This window comes from Rhincodon typus, chromosome 34 (assembly GCF_021869965.1).
Source record: "Rhincodon typus isolate 14 chromosome 34, sRhiTyp1.1, whole genome shotgun sequence".
Classification (NCBI taxonomy): domain Eukaryota; kingdom Metazoa; phylum Chordata; class Chondrichthyes; order Orectolobiformes; family Rhincodontidae; genus Rhincodon; species Rhincodon typus.
The window spans coordinates 7,798,192-7,823,055 of record NC_063365.1 but is presented as its reverse complement, the minus strand read 5'-3'; the positions used below and the strand labels follow the sequence as shown (position 1 = coordinate 7,823,055).

The 24,864-nt window shown below is 44.4% G+C and overlaps 1 protein-coding gene across 1 annotated transcript in view; it reads right to left on the bottom strand.

The window, feature by feature from the left end:
* Positions 1–20,744, bottom strand: part of LOC109917588 (glutamine--fructose-6-phosphate aminotransferase [isomerizing] 1-like) — a gene marked incomplete at its 5' end in the record, with an annotated part of 80,688 nt that extends 59,944 nt beyond the window's left edge. Inside the window, 5 exons of the mRNA XM_048616299.1 lie at positions 428–562; positions 2,684–2,742; positions 11,945–12,070; positions 14,626–14,733; positions 20,615–20,744. Of these exons, the coding sequence (XP_048472256.1) occupies positions 428–562; positions 2,684–2,742; positions 11,945–12,070; positions 14,626–14,733; positions 20,615–20,744 (558 nt within the window). The remainder of the gene's footprint in view (positions 1–427; positions 563–2,683; positions 2,743–11,944; positions 12,071–14,625; positions 14,734–20,614) is intronic.
* Positions 20,745–24,864: the final 4,120 nt, after the last annotated feature.

Genomic DNA, 24,864 nt, shown 5'->3' with positions numbered 1-24,864 from the left:
AAGACATTAGGACAGGCACATGAATGGGAAAGGTTTAGAGGGACATGGGCCAAACACAGGCAAATGGGACTAGTTCAGTTTAGGAAATCTGATCAGCATGAACGAGTTGGGGTGAAGGGCCTGTTTCAGTGCTGTACGTTTCTATGACATTACTGTTTGCTGAAACAGTACTTGCAGTTCAGCCAGAACATTTGGCACTGCTCAAAGTGCACAGGATTCTGACAAAGCAGATCTCAGCCTTACTTCCTGTCCCCTGTTGACTATTGATGTCAATCTCTGTATAAAATACACTACAATCTGAGGGCACTATGTGACATGCCAGCTACTTGATATCATTTATCTTTCTAAGCACAGAATGTAATCCCATCCCCCACAATATTGTTTAACCTGAAAGCAGCAAATGTGTCTCCAAATGACAACCACTTACCAGTTGCTGGATGACTCTCTCAACCAGGGTGGCAAAGCTGATGTTCTCATTCTCACTGTTATCATGGACATACTTGATCAGTTTTGCAATCGATTCTGTATCTGTTTCAGACTCAAACTCATACCCTTTGCTCTCCTGAAGGTCAAAGCACAAGAAATAGTTAATGGCCCCAAGAGTAACAGTTGGAATATCTGCGTAGGGAGTGCATCAGGGTGCTCTGTGGAAGGTGTAGGAAGTAAAAGTCAACATTAAGTCAGGATGAGATATATTTGGAGCAGCAGCAGAACAGCTGCCTGAATGACAGTGTTTCAGATGTGGAGGACAGTGTGTTGGAGTGCTCTAGGGAGAGAATTCCAAACAGCAGACACTCTAAGGGAATAAGGTTCAAACCACTAGAGGGACAAAAGACAGGGTCTGCACATAGGTCAGCGACGCTGTATGTCCAAACTTAATGTTGTTGAGTAGATTGGACAGGGTCACTTGCAACATTCCCCCCGACAAATCTGCTTAGGTGCCATCACCTCAGTTACCCTGGTTTATCAAACCAAGAGGATAAACAGTCAGACATTGATACATTGCCTTCCGTAAACTCAGACCCATCAAGGCACCTCTTGAGCAATGACTTAGTTTGAACTGCAGTCACTGTTGCTGCGTAAACAGTAGCTTGTGCACAGCAAAATCTCACAATAAATGACTATTTAATGTTTCATTACAAGAACACCTACATTATGTACGCTAAAACAAAAAAGAGCCTGAGCTTCCAGCTGCCTGCCACTTCAACACACTGCCATTTCCCTGGCCAACATCTCTCAGTGTAATGCTCCTGTGAAGCTCAGTGCAAGCTGGAAGAACAACACCTAATTTCCCACTTGAGAACTCTACAGCCTTCTGGACTCAAAATCAAGTTCAACAATTTTAAGGCTTGAGGCACCTTCTCCCACGCCCTTACCCCAACCCACACACACCAGGCCTTGCTATCACATGGTCTACTATTGCACACAACCCATTGTTAGCCATTAATTGCTCACTAATTCATTCTCCCAAACTGATTGTTATCCACTCCTTTGTCTGTCCAACTGTTCTTCTCTCTCTTTGGCTTCTATTCCCACCTATCATTTACTCGCTATCCTCTCGGCCCCCAACCTATCTTTCCCCAGCTACCATCAGTTCTGAGGAAGGGTCAATGGGTCTGAAACGTTAACTCTGATTTCTCTCCACAGATGCTGCCAGACCTGCTGAGCTTTTCCAGCAACTTCTGTTTTGTTTCTGATTTCCAGCATCCGCAGTCCTTATTTAATGTTTCACCCTAAAGACAACAGGGTATGCCATTACAGCAGAGTAACAGGGAAATCCCAAAACTGACATAGTGACTTGAACAATATCAAAACTGAGTTGAGCAGCTGCACGGTAGCAGAGAACCTAATGCAGCACGCAGCCCTCTATTTTGCAAACTATAATGTACACATGTCTACACTACAAACAAGTCTGCTTATTCAGAGTGCAACCCAAATACAGTGCAGAATGTTTTAACACTACACATTCCAAGCTGCAATATAATCCTATAACCGCCTCAGTATTGGTAAATAATCAACTTAAGGGTCAATTTTTGAAGAAAGTCTGTGCATTATGGAATCATAAAAAGATGAAGGCTCCACAGTCTTGCCAGACCAATGGGCTGCTCTCTTGAGAGGGGGGGTACTGGTGGTGAGTTTAACCTGAGGGTCATCACGCCTCAATAGAGGGGAGGGGGTGAGAAGGAGAATCCTTCATGGTAACCTCAGCCAATGTGCGAATTAACCCTTCTTTGTTGGCATCACACTGCATTGAAAACCAGCCATCCAGCTACAACAAACTGAAAGTGATTGAATCATTCAGGACCATAGAAAGATACAAAACAGAAAAAGGCCATTCAGCCCATTCTGTCAGTGCTGGCTGAAATCCAATGAGAGCACTAATCCAGTGAGAAGAACGGAGCAGAAATATTGCTGCACAGCCCCCAAACAGCAGATGAGAGAGACAATGTAAAAATGTTACTTGGAGGTGCGGGATGATTTTGGGGGAAAAAAAACAGGAGCACCATCAGGATGTTTGTCCTGCAGAAACTACATGAAACCTAATTTCCTGAAGTGCTTTCAGATGTCTGCTCCGAAATTAACTTTAATAGCTTTTGCCAAATGAAAGAACATCTAGGACAGCAATTAAGTAGATTCTGCAAAGTAAGACTGCATTGAAAGCTCAGGGCTGCTGAGCACTCACCAGGAACTTTCGCAAATTCTTGTGGTTCGTAATGATGCCATTGTGAATGACGATAAACTCTGCAAATTCAAAAACAAATGTGCAATAGAGATTAGAAATGCATGATCAATTCCACAAGAAGAACCTGGCATCCAGCCCAAATAAACAAAAATCAATTACAGGAAACTGTGTCCAGCCTCTCACACCTGTACGTCACAGTGGCTCAGTGGTTAGCACTGCTCCCTCACAGCACCTGGGACTCGGGTTCAAATCCAGCCTCGAGTGACTGTCTGTGTGGAATCTGCACATTCCCCGTGTCTGTGGGGGTTTCCTCCGGGTGCGCCGGTTTCCTCCCACAATCCAAAGATAGAATAGAATTCCTAGTGTGTGGAAACAGGCCCTTCGGCCCAACAAGTCCACACCAACCCTTGGAGCATCCCACCCAGACCCATCCCCCTATATCCCACCTAATCTACACACTCCTGAACACTATGGGCAATTTAGCATGGCCAATCCACCTAGACTGCACATGTTTGGACTGTGGGAGGAAACTAACCACTATGTCACTGTGCCGCCCTAAAAAGATGTGCAGATTAGGAGGATTGGCCATGCTAAATTGCCCAGTGTCCTGGGATACACAAGCTATGTGGGTTAGCCATGGGAAATGCAGGGTTGATGGGGTGGGTCTGGGCGGGATGCTCTTCGGAGGGTCAATCTGGACTCAACGGGCCGAATGGCCTGCTCCCACACTGTAGGGATCCTATGAAATAAGAAAGTTGACAGTTATCCAGGAATGTAGGCATATCATTCTCTACCAAATTGCAACATTGGTGTGTACCTTTTGCAAAGTGACTGTATACCTTTGTTGTTCAGTTGTACACTTGCCTAGCGATGGAGCCAAGAGTCGTGTGTTTGTGTGCGTGCGTGTGTGTGGCCGTAATTGCATTTTAGCAGTGTGCAGCAGCATTGTTATAATGGATTAAAGCAATTTAACAATTTTAATCTACTCTTCTTTTAAAGGAGGTAACCAGGCATGTTGATGAGGATATTGTATCTTGTGGTCCACATGGATTTCAGCAAGGCTTTTGATAGCTTCCCCCTTGGCAGACTGGTCCAGAAACTAACAGAAACCCTGGGATACAAAACTGGCTAAGAGGCAGGAAGCAGAGGTTATTGGGAGAGGGATGTTTCAGTGACTGGAAGTTTGTTTGCAGTAGGGTTCCACAGGGATCAGCACTGGAGCCTTGGCTGTTTGTGGCATAAATTAACGACATCAACACAAACATAGGGGGTATAATCAAGAAGTTCACAGATGACAAAACTGGTTAGGGTGGTAAAGAATGAGTCATAAACTACAAGAGGATAGCAACGGACTGGTCAGGTAGGCAAAGTAGTGACAAATATAAAGGGGAGGGTTAACAAGACACTCTCATGGGACCCTGAAACATACTGAAGATCGGGGGTCCTTGGTATGCATATTCACAGATCCCTGAAAGTAGCAGAACACATAGGTAAGTTGGTTAAGGCAACAGCTGTTTGCTTGTTGTATTCTGCACTTCACTTAATAACAAGAGCAGGGAGGTGATGCTGGAATTCTACAAAATGCTGGTTTGGCCACATCTAGAGCACTGTGTGCAGTTCTAGTCACCACATTATAGGAAGGACGTGATCACACTACAGAGGAAATTTACCAGGATGCTAAATAAAAACCAGAAGACCAGCGGATGCTGGAAATAAGAAACAAAGCAGAAATTGCTGGAAAAGCTCAGCAGGTCTGGCAGCATCTGTGGAGAGAAATCAGTGTTACCGTTTTTCAGAACTGAGGAAGGGTCACTGGACCTGAAACGTTAACTCTGATTTCCTGCCACAGACGCTGCCAGACCTGCTGAGCTTTTCCAGCACTTTCTGTTTTTGTGTACCAGGACGCTGCTTGGGCTGTGAGGAAAGATTGGATAGGCTGGGGTTGTTTTCCATAAGTTGAGAAATGTATAAGAACACGAGGTACATAAATAGAGTAGATAAGGTGCATTTTCCATTTGTAGAGATATCAATAACAGTAGCAGCAGTGTGCACTATCTACAAGATACACTGCAGAAATTCACTCAAGATCCTCAGACAGCACCTTCCAAACCCCAACCATATCTATCTAGAAGGACAAGGGCAGCAGATATATGGGAACACTACCACCTCTAAATTCCCCTCCAAGTCACTCACCATCCTGACTTGGAAATATATCACCATTTCTTCAGCGTCGCTGGGTCAAGATCCAGGAATTCCCTCCCTAATAGCATTGTGGGTCAACCCACAGCAGGAGAACTGCAGCGGTTCAAGAAAGCAGCTCACCACCGCCTTCTCAATAGGGATGGGCAAGAAATGCTGACCAGCCAGCAACACCCATATCCCACAAATGAATGGAGGAAAAAAAAAAACAGGGGGCAGATTTAAATTAAAGAGGTAAAAAGTTAAGAGGAGAGTTGAGGAGACATGTTTTCACTCAGAAGATGGTGGGAGTGTAGAATTTGCTGTTGAAAAGGGTGGTTGGGTCAGAAACTCTTACAATGTGCGAGCATTATTTAAATATTCATTTGCGGCACCGTAGCTTCCAGGGCTAAGGTCACGAGCTGGAAAATGGGATTAGTGCAATCAGATCTTTGTTGACCGATGTGCAGATGGTTGGTTGAATGGCTTCCTCCTGTCCTGTTTGAGTCTACGTTCTGAGACTTGTTGGGCGATACAGCAGCAAAAAGAGTGGAGGGGGTTAGAGAGAGCTCACTAATCTCCAAACACCTCATTCGCTCGACCGTGTGCCACATGCAGATCCCATGCTCGCCTCAGCGGCCATCTCAAACCCCAAAGCAAACCCTCCTCGATCCTGAGGGACTGCCTCAGGTGGAGAATGTGCAATTCACTTGTGGAAGACCCTGGTGCCCAAGACCATTGCTACAAAACACAACTTTCTCCAAGGAAATTAATCTGAAACAGTCCAGAGGGCCAAGGGCCAAGCCTTCTGAAAAGGACAATTCAATGAATTGAAAGATATAGCTAATCCACTACAGCCAGCAGGTATGAGTGTTGGCACGGTGGCTCAGTGGTTAGTACCGCTGCCTCATGGCACCAGGGACGCAGGTTTGATTCCACCCTCGGGTGACTGTCTGTGTGGAGTTTGCACATTCTCCTGGTGTCTGCGTGGGTTTCCTCCCACAGTCCAAAGATGCGCAGGTTAGATGGACTGGACATGAGAAATTACCCATCGTGCCCTGGGACGTGCAGACTATGCAGATTAGCCATGGGATGTACAGGTTTATAGGGTAGCGTGGGCACGTCTGAGTGAGATGTTGGTGTGGACTCAATGGGCCGAATGATCTGTTTCCACACTATAGGGGCTCTATGAACTAACAGATGAATAATAATGTCACAACAGCAAGACAGGTAACGAAACATTGCAATTGCCTTGTTCAACGAAGGCTTCCAATCAGAACAGCAAGATCTTTCACTGGGCTTTGGAAAGAGGGAAGCCTCTAGGGAGACATTGATAAGAATCCATTTCATGCCCCTGTTAAAAAAGTCAAAGTAATGCCTTCTGATCCTTATTCATCATCAAACACAGAGTGAACTCTCCCTCTGAACACAGGGCTCTACAGTCTCAGGCAGATTGACATGTCACCATTACTGAGACACCCTGCTGTCAGGTATTTGAGACTTGTAGGAGGCTCGTCTGATCCTGTCTGTGCTACACGCTGATCAGCAGCCCCATGATACAGGAGGGAAATTAAAAAGATGCATTACACAGAAAAATAATACTTCAGAGATTTGAATCACTTTTGGAACTCACGACCTGCCTGAATGAACAAAACATGGCTGGGTCTAATTAGTAAGTTTGCGGATGATACAAAGATTGGTGGAGTTGCGGATAGTGAGGAGGATTGTCAGAGGATACAGCAGCATATAGTTCAGTTGAAGGCATGAGCAGAAAAATGGCAGACGGAGTTTAATCCAGACAAACGTGAGGTGATGCAGGTCAAGTACAGGTGAAAATTATACGGTGAATGGCAGAATCCTTAGGAGTGTTGATATGCAGAGGGATCTGGGTGTGCAGGTCCACGGATCACTGAAGGTGACAGCGCAGGTAGATAAGGTAGTAAAAAAAGGCCCATGGCATGCTTGCCTTCATTGGAAGGGGCATTGAGCATAAGGATTGGCAAGTTATGCTGCAGCTTTATAGAACTTTAGTTAGGCTGCACTTGGAATATTGTATACAGTTCTGGTCACCACACTATCAGAAGGATGTGGATGCTTTGGAGAAGGTACAGAAAAGATTTACCAGGATATTGCCTGGTATGGGAGATTTCAGCTATGAAAAAAGGTTGGATAGACTGATTTTGTTTTCACTGGAACACAGGGGTTTAAAGGGGTAACGATAGAAGTTTACAAGACTGTGAATGGCATGGATAGAGTGGAAAGTAGAAGGCTTTTCCCAGGGTGGGGGGGGTCAGTTACTAGGGGACACAAGGTTCAAGGAGTGAGGGAAAGTTTAAAAGAGATGTGCGAGGCAAGTTTTTCACAAAAAGGGTGGTGAGGGCCTGGAACGCGTTGCCATAGGTGGTGGTGGTGGAGGAAGCAGACACAATTGCAACATTCAAGAAGCACCTGGATGAATTACTGAATAGGAAGGGAATAGAGGGATACGGATCCTGTAATCAAAGGCAGTTTTAGTATGGAAGGGCAAAATGTGTTGGCACAGACTTGGAGGGCCAAAGGGTCTGTTCCTGGGCCAAACTGTTCTTTGTTCTTTGATATCAATATGAAGTTGAAGAAAGTAAATACCTAGGGTTCCAGGGATAGTGTGGCGGAAATGGGACTGAATGGATTTCTTTGACAGAGGGCTAGCAGGGTCTCAATGGGCCAAATGATCTCAGTGTGACAGAATGACAGAGCGTCATTGAAGTTTGGCTACCCAAGGAATAAAGGAAGGACCTTCAGCCCATTCGGTCTGTTACGGGCCAGACCAGACCTCAAAATATATTAAGAAGGTAACCTAGACCCTAACTTTTTCTTATTTTAAAGGTAAATGTGAGGTGCTGTGTTCCAGACGTAATTCGATTGGTCAAACCACTCAACGTTAACCAAAACACAAGTTATTCAAACACTATATTTAAAATGCAACCAAGAAAGGAGGAACTTGGAATAACAACTCTATTGGAAAACCTAACAGAATAATGGATTATTGTACAACTAAACAGTAACTGTTCCAAAATAGTAAGATCCCATAAACACATCCTTGGCAAAGGGCACATTCAGAAAACAGATTGTCTCACATGCACTTCTCCAATCCAGGAGGAAAAAACGTCAAAAGACAATTCTGAGAGCAAGAGAGCAAGAGCAAGCGAGAGAAAAATAGCCGCCAGCAAAGCTTCACTGCCGTCCAACCCTGCTGAGACCCCAGCGACAATTTCCGAAAGCCAAACCCAAACTCCCTGGAACTGTGGGTGGGAGTTTGACCACATCCATTCAGGCTGCTTCTATTAAAAACAAAACACCCAAGGCTTCATAAACTGTGTATCTTCTCTGAGACTGCTCAGCTCCTGTCCCCCCCACTCTCTCTCTAAAAGAAATCAGAACAAAACACCCCTCTTAAAGCCACAGCGTCATCACAAATCCATTCCATGATTCCATTAGATCGGGCTGATCTGTATTTTTCTCCATAATCCTTGATGTAGTCACTCAGGAAAATTCTATTTGTCTCACATCTGCAAATTCCAATTGATTCAGTATCCATAGCATTTTGCTGGACTGAATTCCAAACTTATGTTCTGAGGAAGGGTCACCAGACCCAAAACATGAACTCTTTATTTTTCCTTCACAGATGCTGTCAGACCTGCTGAGCTTTTCCAGCAACTTTGTTTTTGTTCCAAACTTATGTTGCCTTTGTATCAGCAAGTGCTTCTTGATTTTACATCTATTGGGCCTGGATCCAACCTTAACATTGATTTAGATTTAGATTTTAGATTTTGTTGTCATGTGTACTCAAGTACAGAAGTACAGCAGCACAGTGAAAAGTGTATAATGTTGCCACACATGACACCATCTTAGGTATTAAGGTACATAAAACTATGGTAGTAATAGAAATGAGAGTTAAATAGTTGAGCATTATTTTTCTACTATTCAATGAAGTAAAGAAATAGGCAATAGTTTACATTAAAGTCTTTCGTATTTTAAACTAGGAAAATAAAGGAATAAGTTAAAAGTTCAACAGGCCTGAAGCCAGCTGGTGTCACTACTGGACAGGACAGAACTCAGAACAAGAGCTGGCCTGATAGATCATTTTCTTCTTATAACTCACTGAGGCATGAGCACTCAAAGCTACAGCCTTTCTTTAACAAAGAAACAGATGCTCACCACACAAAAGGGACTGAACAAAACAAACCAAATTATCTAAATATAGAATGGAGTTTAGAGAAGTCTTTAAACGTAAAATAAAACAAAATATTCCCCAATACCATCATTTCAATCCTGTGAAAACACCAGTCTATCTCAAATCTTTAAGCTCAACTCAATTGATTTATCTCTATTCTTCCTTTGAAGTCTTCTGACATTAACACTCAAAACAGAAAATTTATGCTTCCTCAGTCTTTTAATAATCTGATTTCTAACCAAAAACTCCTTGTCTAGAGGTTTCACAAGCTAAAAGCTTTCTATTAAAGCTAACTTATTCCCTCGACTCAGAGATAGTGAGAACTGCCGATGCTGGAGTCAGAGATAACACAGTGTAGAGCTGCAGGAACACAGCAGCCCATTTTTGAAGAAGGGTCCCGGTCCGAAACGTCAACTTTCCTGCTCCTCTGATGCTGCCTGGCCTGCTGTGTTACCTCTTATTCCTTCGACAGTTCCCTTTCTTAGGAAGGATCCATATTATGTTTCTGAGCCCAGGCAGTTGCCCTCCAAAATTGCTCAAAAAACATCCACTCTCTGGGTTTCCCAAACCAAAATCAATCCCTGCTTATCCTGAACCAAAAATAAGCCAACAGCCCTCAATGTTAACTCCAGTGTTGTACTAACAATCTTCCATCATCAACCCAGGAGTCCATACTCTCAGGCACATACTGGATGAGGTCAATGTCCTGGAAGGACTGAGTTTTTTTTTTGTAAAACCCTTCATAACAATAAACACCACAATTATTTTGAATACCAAACTCTTTTTATAAAAAAAGCTGATATAAGTATGTAAAAACCAAACACCTCACATTGCATCCCTCGTTCTAGATTTCTCACCAAAGGAATCCAAAGTAATTTTGTCACTTCCATCTAGAAGGACAAAGGCAGCAGATACATGAGAACACCACCAACAAGTTGCCCTCCAAGCCGTTTACCATCCCAATTTGGAAATATATCCCCATTCCTTCAGTGTTGCTGGGTCAAAATCCTGGAATTCCCTCCCTCAGGGCATTATGGGTCAACCCACTGCAGGTGGACTGCAGCAGTTCAAGATGGCAGCTCACTCAAGGGTAACTAGGAACAGGCAATAAACGCTGGCCCAGCCCAGTGACGCCCACATCCCACAAGTGAATTTTAAAAATCCCTTCATCATTTTCAAGGCCTCAATTCAAGTCATCCCTCGGTCAATTTGTCTTTTCTCCTTACTTTTTTAATGGTATGTGGGCATCATCGACAAGGCTAGTATTCATTGACTATCCTAATAGCCCTCGAACTGAGACACTGACTCAGCCACTTCATAAGACAGCTAAGGGACAACCATGTTGCTGTGGGTCTGGAGTCACATATAAGCCGGGACGGCAAGGGTATCAGATTTTCTTCCATGAAGGACATTAGTGAACTAGATGAAATTTTACTTCAATAATAGCCATTACAGTCAACAATGCTAAGTTTATTATTCCAGCTTTATTAATTTAATGCAAATTCCACCAGATGTCATGGTGGATTTGAGACCTGTCTCTTCAAAGCATTAGCCTGGGCTTTGAGATTCCACATCATGCTTCTACTGATGCTCCATCTATTCTGGCCTCCGTGATTTTGTTTTATTCATTCATGGGATGTGGGTGTTACTGGCTAGGCCTGCATTTATTGCCCATCCCTAATTGCCCAGAGGGCAGTTAAGAGTCAACCACATTACTGTGGGTCTGGAGTCACATGTAGGCCAGACCACTTAGGATGGCAGTTTCCTTCCCTAAAGGACATTTGTGAAACAGTTGGGTTTTTCTGGCATTGACCAGAAAACAGTCGAGTTTTAATTCCAGATTTCTATTGAATTCACCACCTGCCATGGTGGGATTCAAACCCATGTCCACAGAACATTATCTGGGTCTCTGGATTAACAGTTCAGCGATAATACCACTCGGCCACTGCCTTCCCACAAAGATTCAAGTATAATCCTCTAACCCCTAGGGTTATGCTCAAAGGACGTGGGTAGTTTTATTTGCATCATCTCACACCAAATGAAGTCAAACAAAACGTATGATTGGAGGTGCACAAATTCAGCTAAAAGAGGGGACTCACTTGAAGCTTTTCACCTTGCTCTCTTGAGGACAGAACTGCAAGAGTACACAATCTCAAACAGAAAAACCAACTTAAACTGGGAGAGGAGAGGGTCATATTTGGCATTCTTGCGATTCTGTTCTGATGAGTGCAGGTTTTGGGGCGGCACAGTGTCTCAGTGGTTAGCACTGCTGCCTCACAGTGCCAGAGACCCGGGTTCAATTCCAGCCTCAGCTGACCGTCTGTGTGGAGTTTGCACGTTCTCCCCGTGTCTGCGTGGGTTTTTGCCAGGTGCTCCGGTTTCCTCCCACAGTCCAAAGATGTGTAAGTTAGGTGGATTAGCCATGCTAAGTCACCCATGGTGTCCTGGGATGTGTAGGTTGGGTGCATTATCCATGGGAAATGCAGGGTTACAGGAATAGGGTAGGGTGATGGGTCTGGGTGGGATGCTCTTCAGAGGGTTGGCATGGACTTGTTGGGCTGAATGGCCTGTTTCCACACTGTAGGGACTTTATGAAGTTAAAAATCTTCAGAAGAATACCGTTGTAAATTATGTTATATAATCCACATCTGATATTTAATGTGTTGCCTCCGTTGCCGGTGTGTCAAACCATACCACAGAGAGCAGAAAAACATTTTTCAATACCCAATGTTGAATTCAAAAAAAGTTACAAATTTGGAGTCAACAAAATTTTGCCATAAATGCCTTTGATTGAATGAACCTTTTATCTCAAAAGTACAACTGAATGGTTTTGTTTGTTGCAACATAATTGGAATATGGAGTAGACTCACCATTGTCCTTATCGGATCTCTGGGGATGACTATTAACAATATTTGGAACGCCATGTGTTGCCCAGCGAGTATGTGCAATGCCAAAATGTGTTTCAAACTCAGCATCAAAGTCAACATCTTCTTGTTCTTTAAAAAAAGTGGGAACAATATTTAACACAGACTGCAGTGAAATTATGCAGACAAATTACCTCCAGAACATTATGTACAGAAGACAGAATATTTATAGACAACTATAGAAATGTTTCAAATTGGCACATTCAATGTCATTGACATTCAATATCAGCCAAAATACCAATAAAGACGAGTGTAAGAACTGAATGAAGCTACTCTGCCCAGCAACAGAATGTCTTTGGGTACAGTGGATGGTGTCTTGACCTCTGGGCCTGAGGTTTGAGTACACGTCTACCTTGCTGGCTATGGACAGTGCATTCATGATATTGTTCAATGACTTGATAATAACAGCCTGGCAGAGGACACTCCAAAGGCTGAATGGCCTCGCCCTGCTCCTATTTTCTATGCGTCTATGTTTAATCAACCTGGGAATCCTTCTCCCTCCTCCCAGCACGTATGGAACGAGCTGCCAGAAGTAGTAGAGGAGGCTGGTACAATTACAACATTTAAAAGGCATCTGGACGGGTATGTGAATAGGAAGCGTTTAGAAGGATATGGGCCAAATGCTGGCAAATGGGACTAGGTTAATTTAGGATGTCTAGTTGGCATGGACGAGTTGGATCAAAAGGTCTGTTTCTGTGCTGTACAGCTCTATGACTCCATTTCCCAAAGGGAAAGAGAGGTGTGCATGAAGATGTGCTTAAATAAATCCCTACAACACAGCATAAACATCAGCATGTTCCTTTTGAAGTTCTCTGTTTCTCCTGGTTCACAATACTTGCCAGTTTATAAAACAGTATCCTGTACACCGAGGACATGAATTAAAGGGTGCATTTGCTGACACTATTAATGCAGGGAGCACAGGCACTGACCAGGCTGAATGTCTGTGATGTCACTGACAAAGATGCCACAGGTCTTTTACTACATCAAAGGGTAGGGCTATCCATAACCTTGTTCCTGTGCTTGTTATGATTCGTTAATGAAATGCGCTCTTTTTTGAATATTTCTTGGATTTGCAGAAGAGGCCCTTTGGCCCATCAAGTCTGTGCCGACTTATTTACACTAATCCACTTTCCAGTACTTGGCCCATAGCCTATGACAATTCAAGTGCTCGCCCACATACGTTTTAAACGTTGCGAGGCTTCCCATCTCTATGACCCTCCTCGTTCCAGATGCCCGCCATCCTCTGGGTGAAAAAAAAACGTTTCCTCAAATCCTTTCTAAACTCCCCTTCAACTTAGAACGATGTCTCCTCATGATTGACCATTCTACTAAAAGGAAATATCTCCTTCTTAACCACGCCCCTCATAGTCTTATACACAACAATACAGAGTCTTAACTGCTGTGTGATCTTACTCTGTCAGCCTAATATCGTGACTCAGGACTGTAGTCGTTAGCGGGGCAGTGTGCTGAGCGCCAGGGCAGCAGATCTGTCAAAGGAGTGCCACCATGGCATGGCACCAAGTGGGGCTGTGAGTGCAACATTAACACCAGCTGGCACCAGCACCACACACGTGCCCAGTGATAGAGTAGCTTACTAACTTCCTGGGGCATGTCAATGACATCTGTAGAACGGACCTCCCGTATGAGAGAAACAGCACGAGATCCACCATAATATATACCAGGAAAATAGGCAGGTATTCTAAGGAAGGACGTGCTGGCCTTGGAGGGGATCTACAGGAGGTTTACAAGAATGATTTCAGGGCTGAAGGGCTTGTCACATGAGGAGCAGTTGAGGACCCTAGGTCTGTACTCCACAGAATTTAGAAGGATGAGGGGAAAAATCTCATTGAAATTTACAGAATACCAAGAGGTCTGGATAAGATGTTTCTGCCAGTACGAGAGACTAAGACCTGAGGGCACAGCCCCAGATTGAAGGGATGACCCTTTAGAACGAAGATGAGGAGGAATCTCTTCAGCCAGAGGGTGGTGAATCTGTGGACCTCATTGCTGCAGAGGCAAGTCATTGAGTGTATTTAAGACAGAGTTCTTATTAGTAAGGGGATCAAGGGTTACAGGGAGAAGACAGGAGATTAGGTTGAGAAACATACCAGCCATGATTGAATGTCCAAAAGGATTCAATGGGCTGAATGGCCTAATTCTGCACCTCTCTCTCTTTCATGGTCTTATGGTGTCCCAACACCAATCCCTATAGAATTCAACTACAAAGTTTGTCAATTCAGAAAACAACCATTCATCACTATTCGTTTCCCACGCAATTTTGAATCCATGTTGCAATTGTCCGTTGTATACCATGAGCTCTAGCATTGCTCACACATCTGTCGTTGGCCACCTTTTGGAATTTGGAAGACCAAGCACATCACATCAACAGCATCACTGTCATCAAACAGAAGGGTGTGCAGAAGAGATAGCAGGAGCCTAGTGTGGAATACAAACACCAGCATGGATCAACTGGGCCGAATAGCCTGAATCTGTGCTGTAAAAGGCCATTTTTAAAAAAGGAATCTCAATATTTTGATATGATATTTTGAAAAATACACATTTGAAGGCCTATTAAAGAGTGAATATATTCTTCAGGGACCCTGCATCTCAGCGCATGTGAAACTTACTGTTTATTTCCTCTTCCAAAGTCTTTATTTTCCCATTTCTTTTAATGATAGAGACTTGCTTCCCTTTGTCTTCCCACTCCTTGTTATTACCTCCGTCAATTCCAACACCTGGTAAGAAAGTCACAAAGAACATTTGCATTCATCAATTTACACTCATATCGCAGCCAATGCAATAAAACAGCCTTAAATCTAGTTGAATGGACACAATAATCTCAAAAGGTCCAAATAACCTACTTCATATTTGACAGAACGATTAACGTGCAGCATTAGGAGAGATGATAAGGCAGGACAAGATGCACACGCTGGCCATGGAAGAATACATTCAGATAGTCTGAACTATTGGGCGAGTTGGGTGGGGGACCGCCAATCACCTCCAACACTCTTTCCAATACAACCTTTACCTCAGGTCTATACATGCCTCCCTAAAAAGGAGTGTGGGTGTACCAGTTCCTCATGTCTGCAGCCATTCAAGAAGGCAGCTCACCTCAACCTTGGGGACAAAATGGTCTAGTGGTATAATCGTTAGACTATTAACTCAGAGGCCCAGGTAATGTTCTGGGGGCCTGGGTTCCAAACTCACCACAGGACAATTAAGTGTCTGATGATGACCACAAATCCATTGTCGATTGTCAGGAAAAACCCATCTGGTTCACTAATGTCCTTTGGGGAAGGAAACTGAGATCCTTACCTGGTCTGACCTACATGTGACTCCAGACCCACAGCAATGTATTTGACTCTTAACTGCCCTCTGGGCAATTAGGGATCAGCAATGTTGGTCTAGCCAGCAATCCAATGAATGAATTTTTTTAAAAAACCCTTCTTGAAGAGCAATAAATGTTGGCCCAAACATAGAAACCAAAATCCCACAAATGAAATTTTTTTTAAAAAAAAACTCTCCTCAGCAGGAAGCAGCAGAGCGTCATGTAGAATGAGCCTCTTTGCCTAGAGTTCTGGCACCCACTACAGAACCTCTGATGCTAACACAGCACAAATTCGAGATCAAACCCAGGCTCACTACATATTGATGTTATTGATGTTTCTATGGCATAGTGCACTTACCAGGGGCGCAATGCACACTATCTGCATCACTTGTGCGTAGATACATTTAGCTATGTAGCCCTTATTGTTTTATTTATAGTAATGCACATTCCCATTGGAGTCCAACAGCTGAAATATGATATTCCATTTATAAGGTTTGCGTGTGGGCTGTTGTGGGTGCAGCAGTATTGTCCCTATCTCTGAGCCAGGAGGCCTGGGTTCATGTCCCACCTGCTCCAGAGGTGTGTCATTTCTTTGAACTGTGATTAGAAAATATCGAATTCAGGTTTGCATGGCCTCCGGCATTTCCAAAGAAGAGCCACACATCGGGTTTGAAACACAAACTCTCTCTCTCTCTCTCTCCGCGGATTCTGCCAGAGTTCCCGAGTTTCTGCAGCACTTCCTGCTCGGCTTTCGGAACTGCAGAATTTTGCTTTTGTTTTATCGCAGAAACTGCACCGCTGCTGTTAGTTCAAACTCGCGTTCATCGGAGAGGGCAAACACATTCATGGTTTAATGTCGCATCTGAAAGCGAAGCAGCTCTGACAGTGTCCTCGTGGATGAGGTGCTCTAGACTTTGAAGCGGGTCTTCAGCTCACTTAGACTCCGGAGCGAAACCCTGACTAAGGAGATGAGGTTGGCATTGTAAAACATTAAGCTTTTTATTTCAGGGGCTGAAAGGGATTAAAACAAAAGGAAAGGAAAAGCTTCCTTCATCAGACATTTGGTCAAATTTCACTGATGCCCACAGGAACAAGATGGCTGGAATGCCAGAGAGCAGTGATTAGCAGAAAGTAGTCCCAGGGTGCTGTGGAGATTTACGGGGCAGGCAAGATTGAGGCAATGGCCTAGTGGTATTATCTGGACTGTTAATCCAGAGACCCAGGCAACATTCAGGGGACCCGGGTCCAAATCCCACCTTGGCAGATGGTGGGATTATGGGGCAGCAAGGTGGCTCGTTGGTTAGCACTGCTGCCTCACAGTGCCAGGGACCTGGGTTCAATTCCAGCCTCGGGCGACTATCTGTGTGGAGTTTGCACATTCTCCCCGTGTCTGCGTGGGTTTCCTCCCACAGTCCAAAGATGTGCAAGTTAGGTGGATTGGCCATGCTAAATTGCCCATAGTGCCCAGGAGTATGCAAGTTAGGTGGATTAGCCATGGGAAATGTAGGATTACAGGGAAAGGGGATGGGTCTGAGTGGGATACTCTTTGGAGGGTCGGTGTGGACTTACTGGGCTGAATGGCCTGTTTCCACACTGTGGGGATTCTATGAAACCACCAATTCTTTTTCCCCCAGTGTCATTAGGACAGAGGGGAGATTGTGTCCAGTTCTGGTCACCCTGTTCCAGGAAGGATATTATTAAGCTGGAGAGGGTTCAGAGGAGGTTTACCAGGATATTGCAAGGAAGGGAGCGTTTGAGTTATAAGGAGAGGCTGGACAGGATGGGACTTTTTTCACCAGAGCATAGGAGGTTGAGAGGTGACTTTATAGAGGTTTAAAAAATCATGGGGGGCATGGAGAAGATAGATGGCAGGTGGGTTTTCCCTAGAGTGGGGAATTTCAAGACTAGAGAGCATTTTTTAAGGTGAGAGGAGAAAAATTTAATAAAGACAGGAGGAGCAGGTTTTTTTAATAGAATGGTTCTCCCGTGGAATGTGGTGGATGCAGGTACAGCGACAACGTTTAAAAGACATTTGGATAAGTACATGAATAAAAAAACTGGTTGGAGCGATATGGGCCATGCTCAGGCAGGTCGGACTAGTTTAGTTTGGCATTATGACTGGTTTGATCGAAGGGACTATTTCCGTGCTGTATGACTCTATAACTCTATGAGTAGCTCAAAAACAGCTTTGCTCGACACAACAGAGCAAGATTGAAGCTCAGGTTAAAAACCCAGGGACAGAAATGGCTCAGTGAATCTCATCATCAGTGAAGAGCTGGCGTTACACTTGTGGATGGGGACTGGAGTGTAGTTTGAGAGTCTGGAGGAGCTTAGACCCAGGCAAGAAGGGTGATTGAACAGAATGGGAGCAGTCGTGGGGGTCAGTCTGTGATCCAAGAGTTCCTGAAAGGAAGTTTTAAGACTGGATCATCAAGAGTGAAGAACTGTAACCTCTTGTGAAAGTTACTGGAGATTTGATGACCCACTGTCTCATTAACGTCTGAGCAAAGTAGCTGAGAAATGTGGGATGTCATCATCACATTCGCTTTTCTGTTGGATCGGAGTCTTAAATTTAATAAATAAACCACGTCAAGTCTGAAATAAGTTGGACATGCATTCAAAGAATCCCTGAAGTGTGGAAGCAGGCCATTTGGCCCATTGAGTCCACACTGACCCCCTGAAGAGCATCCCACCCAGACCTAGCCTCCTGCCCTATCCCTGTAACCCTACATTTCCCATGGCTAATCCACCTAGCCTACACATTCCTGGGCACTACGGGCACGCACACACCCCGATGTCACAAGTCGCATACACCTCAGTGTGTTAATGGCGTTGGAAATTTGAGAGAGAGGGTTTAATGAATACGTTGACATGCCTTGAAGGTAAATGGAGTAATCATGTGACCCTGCTAGGAGCTTGGAACTTGTACATTCTGGCGCATGCTGCTCTGTAGCCTTGCCATCACATGCAGATTGGTGATGAATGCTGTTTACAAGTAATCTCAAAGTCTGGTCTGAGCTTGCACAAAGATCCAAGGAGTGTATATAAAAACAGAAGGCTCTAAGTTGGCAACTGGAGCAGGCTTTATTCCCAAAGTGAAGGAACTCTGAATGCATTCAAACTCAAATGGACTGCAATTAAGCAGCTCAAGACAATTTACAAAGTAATTGTCACTTTTGAATCATTAGGAAAATGTACTAGTACAAAGAGGCCAGTTAAATTAGAGCTTGAATTTGTATATTAGATTGACATTAGTCACCATAGAGACGGGGATTGCCACTAAACTAGGGGAAAAAAACTGTCAACAGTATGCATCAATTCCAGCACACAGATTTCTTCATTTGCAATTTGGCACCATCCATAGGGGATCTGTAGTGTCCAATAGCAGACCCATTGGGCCAGTCAAATTTGAAGAGCTTTGAAAGACAGCAAATCAGGGAAAGTAAATCACATTTCTATTACTACAGTAAAACCAAAATAAAGATTTGGACAATCGGACTGAGCTAAAAGGGAAGCATAATTATAGGAACATTTTTTAAATTATTCTATTTTATTGGGGAAAAAAAAAAGTCTTGAATGTTTTTCTGAATGTGACTTCGCATTTGTAAAAGCAGCATTTTTCAGGGCTACGGAGTTATTTAGCAGCAAAACAAACAGAAGTTGCTGGAAAAGCTCAGCAGGTCTGGCAGCATGTGGAGAGAAATCAGAGTTAACGTTTCAGGTCAAATGACCCTTCCTCAAAACCCACACTATTTAGCACTACTTTATGTTTTAATATGCCAGGAGAAAAATCAAGCCCAAAGATTTTTAATGGTTAACACAGTTCATCGGTCAAGTTAGAGATTTAACCTGTACCACACTCTAACCATCAGCCAACTGATTTAACTATGACCCCTAAGGGGCCAGAGAGTCATACAGTATAGAAACAGACCCTTCGGTCCAACCAGTCCATGCCGACCATAATTACAAACTAAACTAGTCCCACCTGCTTGCGCTTGGCCCATATCCCTCCAAACATTTATTATTCATGTACTTATCTAAATGTCTTTTAAATGTTGTAACTGAACCTGCATCCACCACTTCCTGTGGAAATTCATTCCACACACGAAGCACACTCGGTTAAAAAAAAAAATTGCCCCTCAGGTCTTTTTTTAAAATCTTTCTCCTCTCACCTTAAAAATATAGCCTCTAGTCTTGAAATCCCCCACCTGCCATTCACCTTATCTGTGATTTTATACACCTCTATAAGGTCACCCCTCCCCAGTGTAAAAAAAGTCCCATCCTATCCAGCCTCTCCCCATAACTCAAAACCTCCATTCCCAACAACATCCTGGTAAATCTCTTCTGAACCCTCTCCGGTTTATAACATACTTCCTGTAACAGAAATGGATACAGCTCTCCAAGAGAGGCCTCCTGTACAAAATTAGGAGACTAGGGTCATTGTGAGATTTTGGTTGCAGCAATAAATGAGTTAATGCTTTCTTTCTGCACTGTGATGGATTGAAGAGAAGCCAACACACTAAGTGTTTACATGTGACTGCAAATAACTGCTCCTTTTATGCCTTAATTAAAACGTTGGTTAGTTTCACTTTCACAACACTTACTTCACATTTACCTCGCAGCTTATAAACCTTCAACGGAATACTTACAGCGAGGTGCAAAACAGATAATGGCTTTACAAACATGAAGAACGCAACAGCCAGTAGTGTCTCAGTGCAGTGCAAATTGAGGGTTACGGACACAAGGCCCATCTGGAGATTTGAACACCCAATATTCCAGGCTGTAGCATCGAGGGACTGCCACATTGACAGCTGCGCTTCATGGACAGCTCCAGCTCAACTGGATACAAAGCATCCCTGAGCGCTACTGAAAGAAGAGGCTGGTCCGGCAGCTAAATACTAGCAATGCCGGAATCCTGACAGAAGAACGCTAGAAATTCTCGGCAGGTCTTGGAGTCTCAGTTACCCGTCAGTGACCCTTGGCCCAGAACTTCCCGATGAAAGGACACTGATCCTGCGGCATCAACTTCTGTTCCCAAACCTGCCGAGTACTTCCAGTACTCTTGTAAGTGAAGCACAGGCTGTCCTAGCCAATGTTTAGCCCTCAATCAACACCACAAAAATATCACATTCACTTCACTGCAGGATGTGAGATTTCCCTATGCCACAACAGGTAACCCCATCGTGAAACTTTTCAGAATGACGTGAGGATGCGAAAGGTGCTATATAAATGCAATTTTACATTCTCCCCCCCATACAAAACAATCATTTAAAACAAAACTATCTTACCTGCAGAATCATAACCTCTGTATTCTAGTCTCTGCAGTCCCTTCAACAAGGTTTCAATAATCTCTCTTCGAGTCTGCGGTACATGGTAGTTGAGATAGGCAAAAATTCCTTGAAAATATAAAAGATGACTAAGGTGTTAAGTTTTAGGAGTAATTTTGTTGATAGACACAGCTCAGAAGTAGATTGTCATAGAGTTATAGAATTACAGAGCTGTTTAGTCTCTTTGGTTCAACTTGTCCATGTTGACCAGATATCCTAAATAAACCTAGTCCCATTTGCCAGCTTTTGGCCCATATCCCTCTAAACCCTTCCGCCTCTTCACATACCCATCCAGGCGCCTTTTAAATGTTATCATTGTACCAGCCTCCACCACTTCCTCTGGCAGCTCATTCCATACACGCACAATGTTCTGTGTAAAAAAGTTGCCTCTTAGGACCCTCTTAAATCTTTCCCCTCTCGCCTCAAACCTATGCCCTCTAGTTCTGGACTCCCCTACCCTGGGAAAACGACCTTGGCTATTCACCCTACCTATACCCCTCATGATTTTATAAACTTCTATTTGGTCACCCCTCAGCCTCTGATGCTACAGGGAAAATAGCCCCAGTCTATTCAGTATCTCCCTACAGCTCAAACCCTCCAGCCCTGGCAACATCCTTGCAAATCTTTTCTGAACCCTTTCAAGTTTCACAGCGTATTTCCTATACCAGAATTGAATGCAATATTCCAAAAGTGTACTAACCAATGTCCTGTACAGCTGCAACATGACCTCCCAACTCCTACACTCAATGCACTGACCAATAAATGCAAGCGAATCAAATGCCTTCTGCACTACCCTGTCTACCTGCGACTGCATCTTCACGGAACAAGCACCCTAAGGTCTCTTTGTTCAGCAACACTCCCCAGGACCTCACCATTAAGTGTACAAGTCCTGCCTTTCCAGAATGCAGCACCTCACGTTGGTCTAAACGAAACTCCATCTGCCACTCCTCGGCCCATCAGATCAAGGCCCCATTGAACTCTGCAGGGATGGTTTCCTTGAAATACGAGGACGTCTGGGATGTTTGAGTGTGGAACGCCCCATCTTGGGAGCAGACGCGGCGGAGGCAGAGGAATTGGGAGTAGGGGATCGCATTCTTGCAGGAAGGTGGGCGAAAGGAGGTGTAGTCTAGGTACCTGTGGGAGGCCACTCCACAATCTGCACGACTCCCTCGTCTGCTCCACACTCCCCACTAGCCCCCACTGAAACCGCAGGAGGTGCTACACCTGCCCCTATACCTTCCCCCTCACTGCCATCCCAGGCCCCAAAAAAAAACCTTCCACACATCAGACAGAGGTTCACCTGCACATCCGCTAATGTGGTCTGTTGTATCCGCTGTTCCTGATGTGGCCTCCTCTACATTGATGAGACCAAGCGGAGGCTCAGAGACCACTTTGTAGAGCATCTGCGTTCTGTTCGTGACAAACGACAACACCTTCCAGTCGCTAACCATTTCAACTCCCATTCCCACTCCCTGGGCAACATGTCCATCCTGAGCCTCCTCCAGTGTCACAATGACACCACCCGCAAACTGGAGGAGCAGCACCTCATATTCCGCCTTGGGAGGCTACAGCCCAATGGCCTAAATGTGGATTTTACCAGTTTCAAAATCTCACCACCCCCAGCCTCATCCCATGACCAACCTTCCATCTCATCCCCGCCTCCTTGACCTGACACAACCTGTCCATCTTCTCTCCCACCTATCTGCCCCTTCCACCTCACTAACCAATCCCCACCTGCACTCACCTATCACCATCCCACCATCTCCCCCAGCCCCACTCCACCCCCCACCTCTCTATTTATTTCGGAGCTCCCTACTGCCTCCGCTATTTGTGAAGAAGGGTGCCAACCTGAAAAATCAACATTCCTGCTCCTCTGATGCTTCCCGGCCTGCTGTGATCCCCCAGCTCCACACTGTGTTAACCCATTGAACTCTGACACACACATGCACACACCAGAAAAACCTCCATGCTGTAGAAATGACACAATACAGCACAACTAATAAAACTACAAGAATATTTCCACCCCTCCCAAAGCAAGATGCATTTCTGTAATGATTGATCCCAAGAGAAGCCATCCAGGTTAACTGCATGTGGATTACTCCAGCTAATCCCCCCTAAGCAGGTGTGCAGGATAAACGGGGGTCAAGTGGTCATTCACGTCAGTGTTATTTGCGGGGTTTGCAGAACAAAATACTTGCTCCCTAAAACTGATGTTCCAAAGCATTGTCGCGAAGAGATTTGAAAATATGCTAAACAGTCGCAAGCTGCTTTTTCCTTCATTTTGTAACTGCTGATCCCACGTATTGGAAACATTGAGCTGGTCATTCCTAAACCTTTTCCTACTTTGACCTCATTTTGAGATTTTTAAGTTGCCGTGACCCCAGAGTGAGAGGCAGGAAGTGGGACTGGTGAGAGTTGGGAATATGGGTGCTGTTTAGACTGCAGGGCTTTTAAGAGAAATGCAACTAGCTTCTGAATGGCTCTTTTGGAGCAGGAACATAGCCCCAGAGATCAGTAGGTTAGAACCCACCCACCATTGTTTAAAATTTAAAAGGAACATCGTGGCTATTAACACTCAGTCAGAGCCATCCTTGGTTTGATTTATTACTTTCTCTGTACCTTGGTACACATGACAACTGGTGTTTTATGTGCTGTACAGGCAGATTGTACCTTACAAAGTGCATCAGGGTACGAGAACAGAGTGCGGGATACAGTGTTACAGGTTGCGTTCCCTGTCCTCCTTTGGAATGTTAGCCAATTAGGAGTTTGATGGAACATGTCTGAACCATATTTGATTGGATTTGATTTATTATTGTCAGGTGTACCGAGGTACTATGAAAAATGTTGTCTTAATGTGCTTTACAGGCAGATCGAAGTATACATGTGTGTCAGGAGAACAGAACAGAATGCAGGATAAAATGTCACAGCTGCTGAGAAGGTGCAGAGAGAGGTCAACATTAACAGTAAAGGGGTCCATTCAAAAGTCTGATAACAGCAGGAAAGAAGCTGTTCTTGAAGATCCAAGGGTCACAACCGTGGGATGGTTAGAGAGGCAGTAGCAAAGTTACCCTCCTGAGGGTAGCAGTGATCAGTTGGTGAACAGAGAACTGAAAGAGTGGAGAGTAATTGTCCCAATACTGACACACCATTATGATACAGAAAGATCATCTAATTCATCCTAGTCTGAGAAAGGGCATTCTTGAGGGAGTCCAGCGAAGGTTCACCAGACCGATTCCCAGGATAGCAGGACTGACATATGAAGAAGACTGGATCAACTGGGCTTGTACTTGCTGGATTTTAGAAGATTGAGAGGGGTGAGGGAAATCTCAAAATCCTGATGGGACTGGACAGGCAAGATGTGGGAAGAATGTTCCTGATGTTGGGGAAGTCCAGAGCTAGGTGTCACAGCCTAAGAATAAGGGGTAAGCCATTCAGGACCGAGACGAGAAAGAATTTCTTTACACAGAGTTTTGAACCTGTAGGATTCTCTATGACAGAGAGCTATCGGGGCCAGTTTGTGAGATATAGTCAAGAGGAAGTTGGATGTGGCCCTTGCGGCTACAGTGATCAAGGGACATGGAGAGAAAGCAGGAATGGGATACTGAGATTGCATGATCAGCCATGATCATGTTTAATGGTGGTGCAGACTCGAAGGGCCGAATGGCCTACTCCTGCACCTATTTTCTATGTTCTATCCAATCATTTATAATAGCTAAAATAGTCACGACTAAACTCTATCTACCTCCCTACAATCAAGTGATCACCTGAGAGAATCGTCCAGGGGCAGTGAGGCAGAGTAGATGCTTCAGGAAATACCTTTCTGGGACTCTCACATATTCAGTGACTCAGGAAATGGGCAGACATGGGGGAGCTGGCAGGATAGTGGAGTTCTAAGTCCAAGACTGGCCACAATCATGTTGATTTGAGGAGCAGTAGACTCCACATCAGCTCCTATCTTGTGTTTCACCAGACAATCAAAGCCAATTCAAAGACAAAATCATATGAACCAAATGCTATATGCATGATTAACTTATTTAACATGACATGATCTCTACCCACTCAAGAACCAGTGCAACTCCCTCTTAAAAGCAGAATCAACTCTCATCAAACAAACTGGGAGTACATTCCGAGATAACAAGGTGTAGAGCTGGATGAACACAGCAGGCCAAGCAGCATCAGAGGAGCAGGAAGGCTGACGTTTCGGGCCTAGA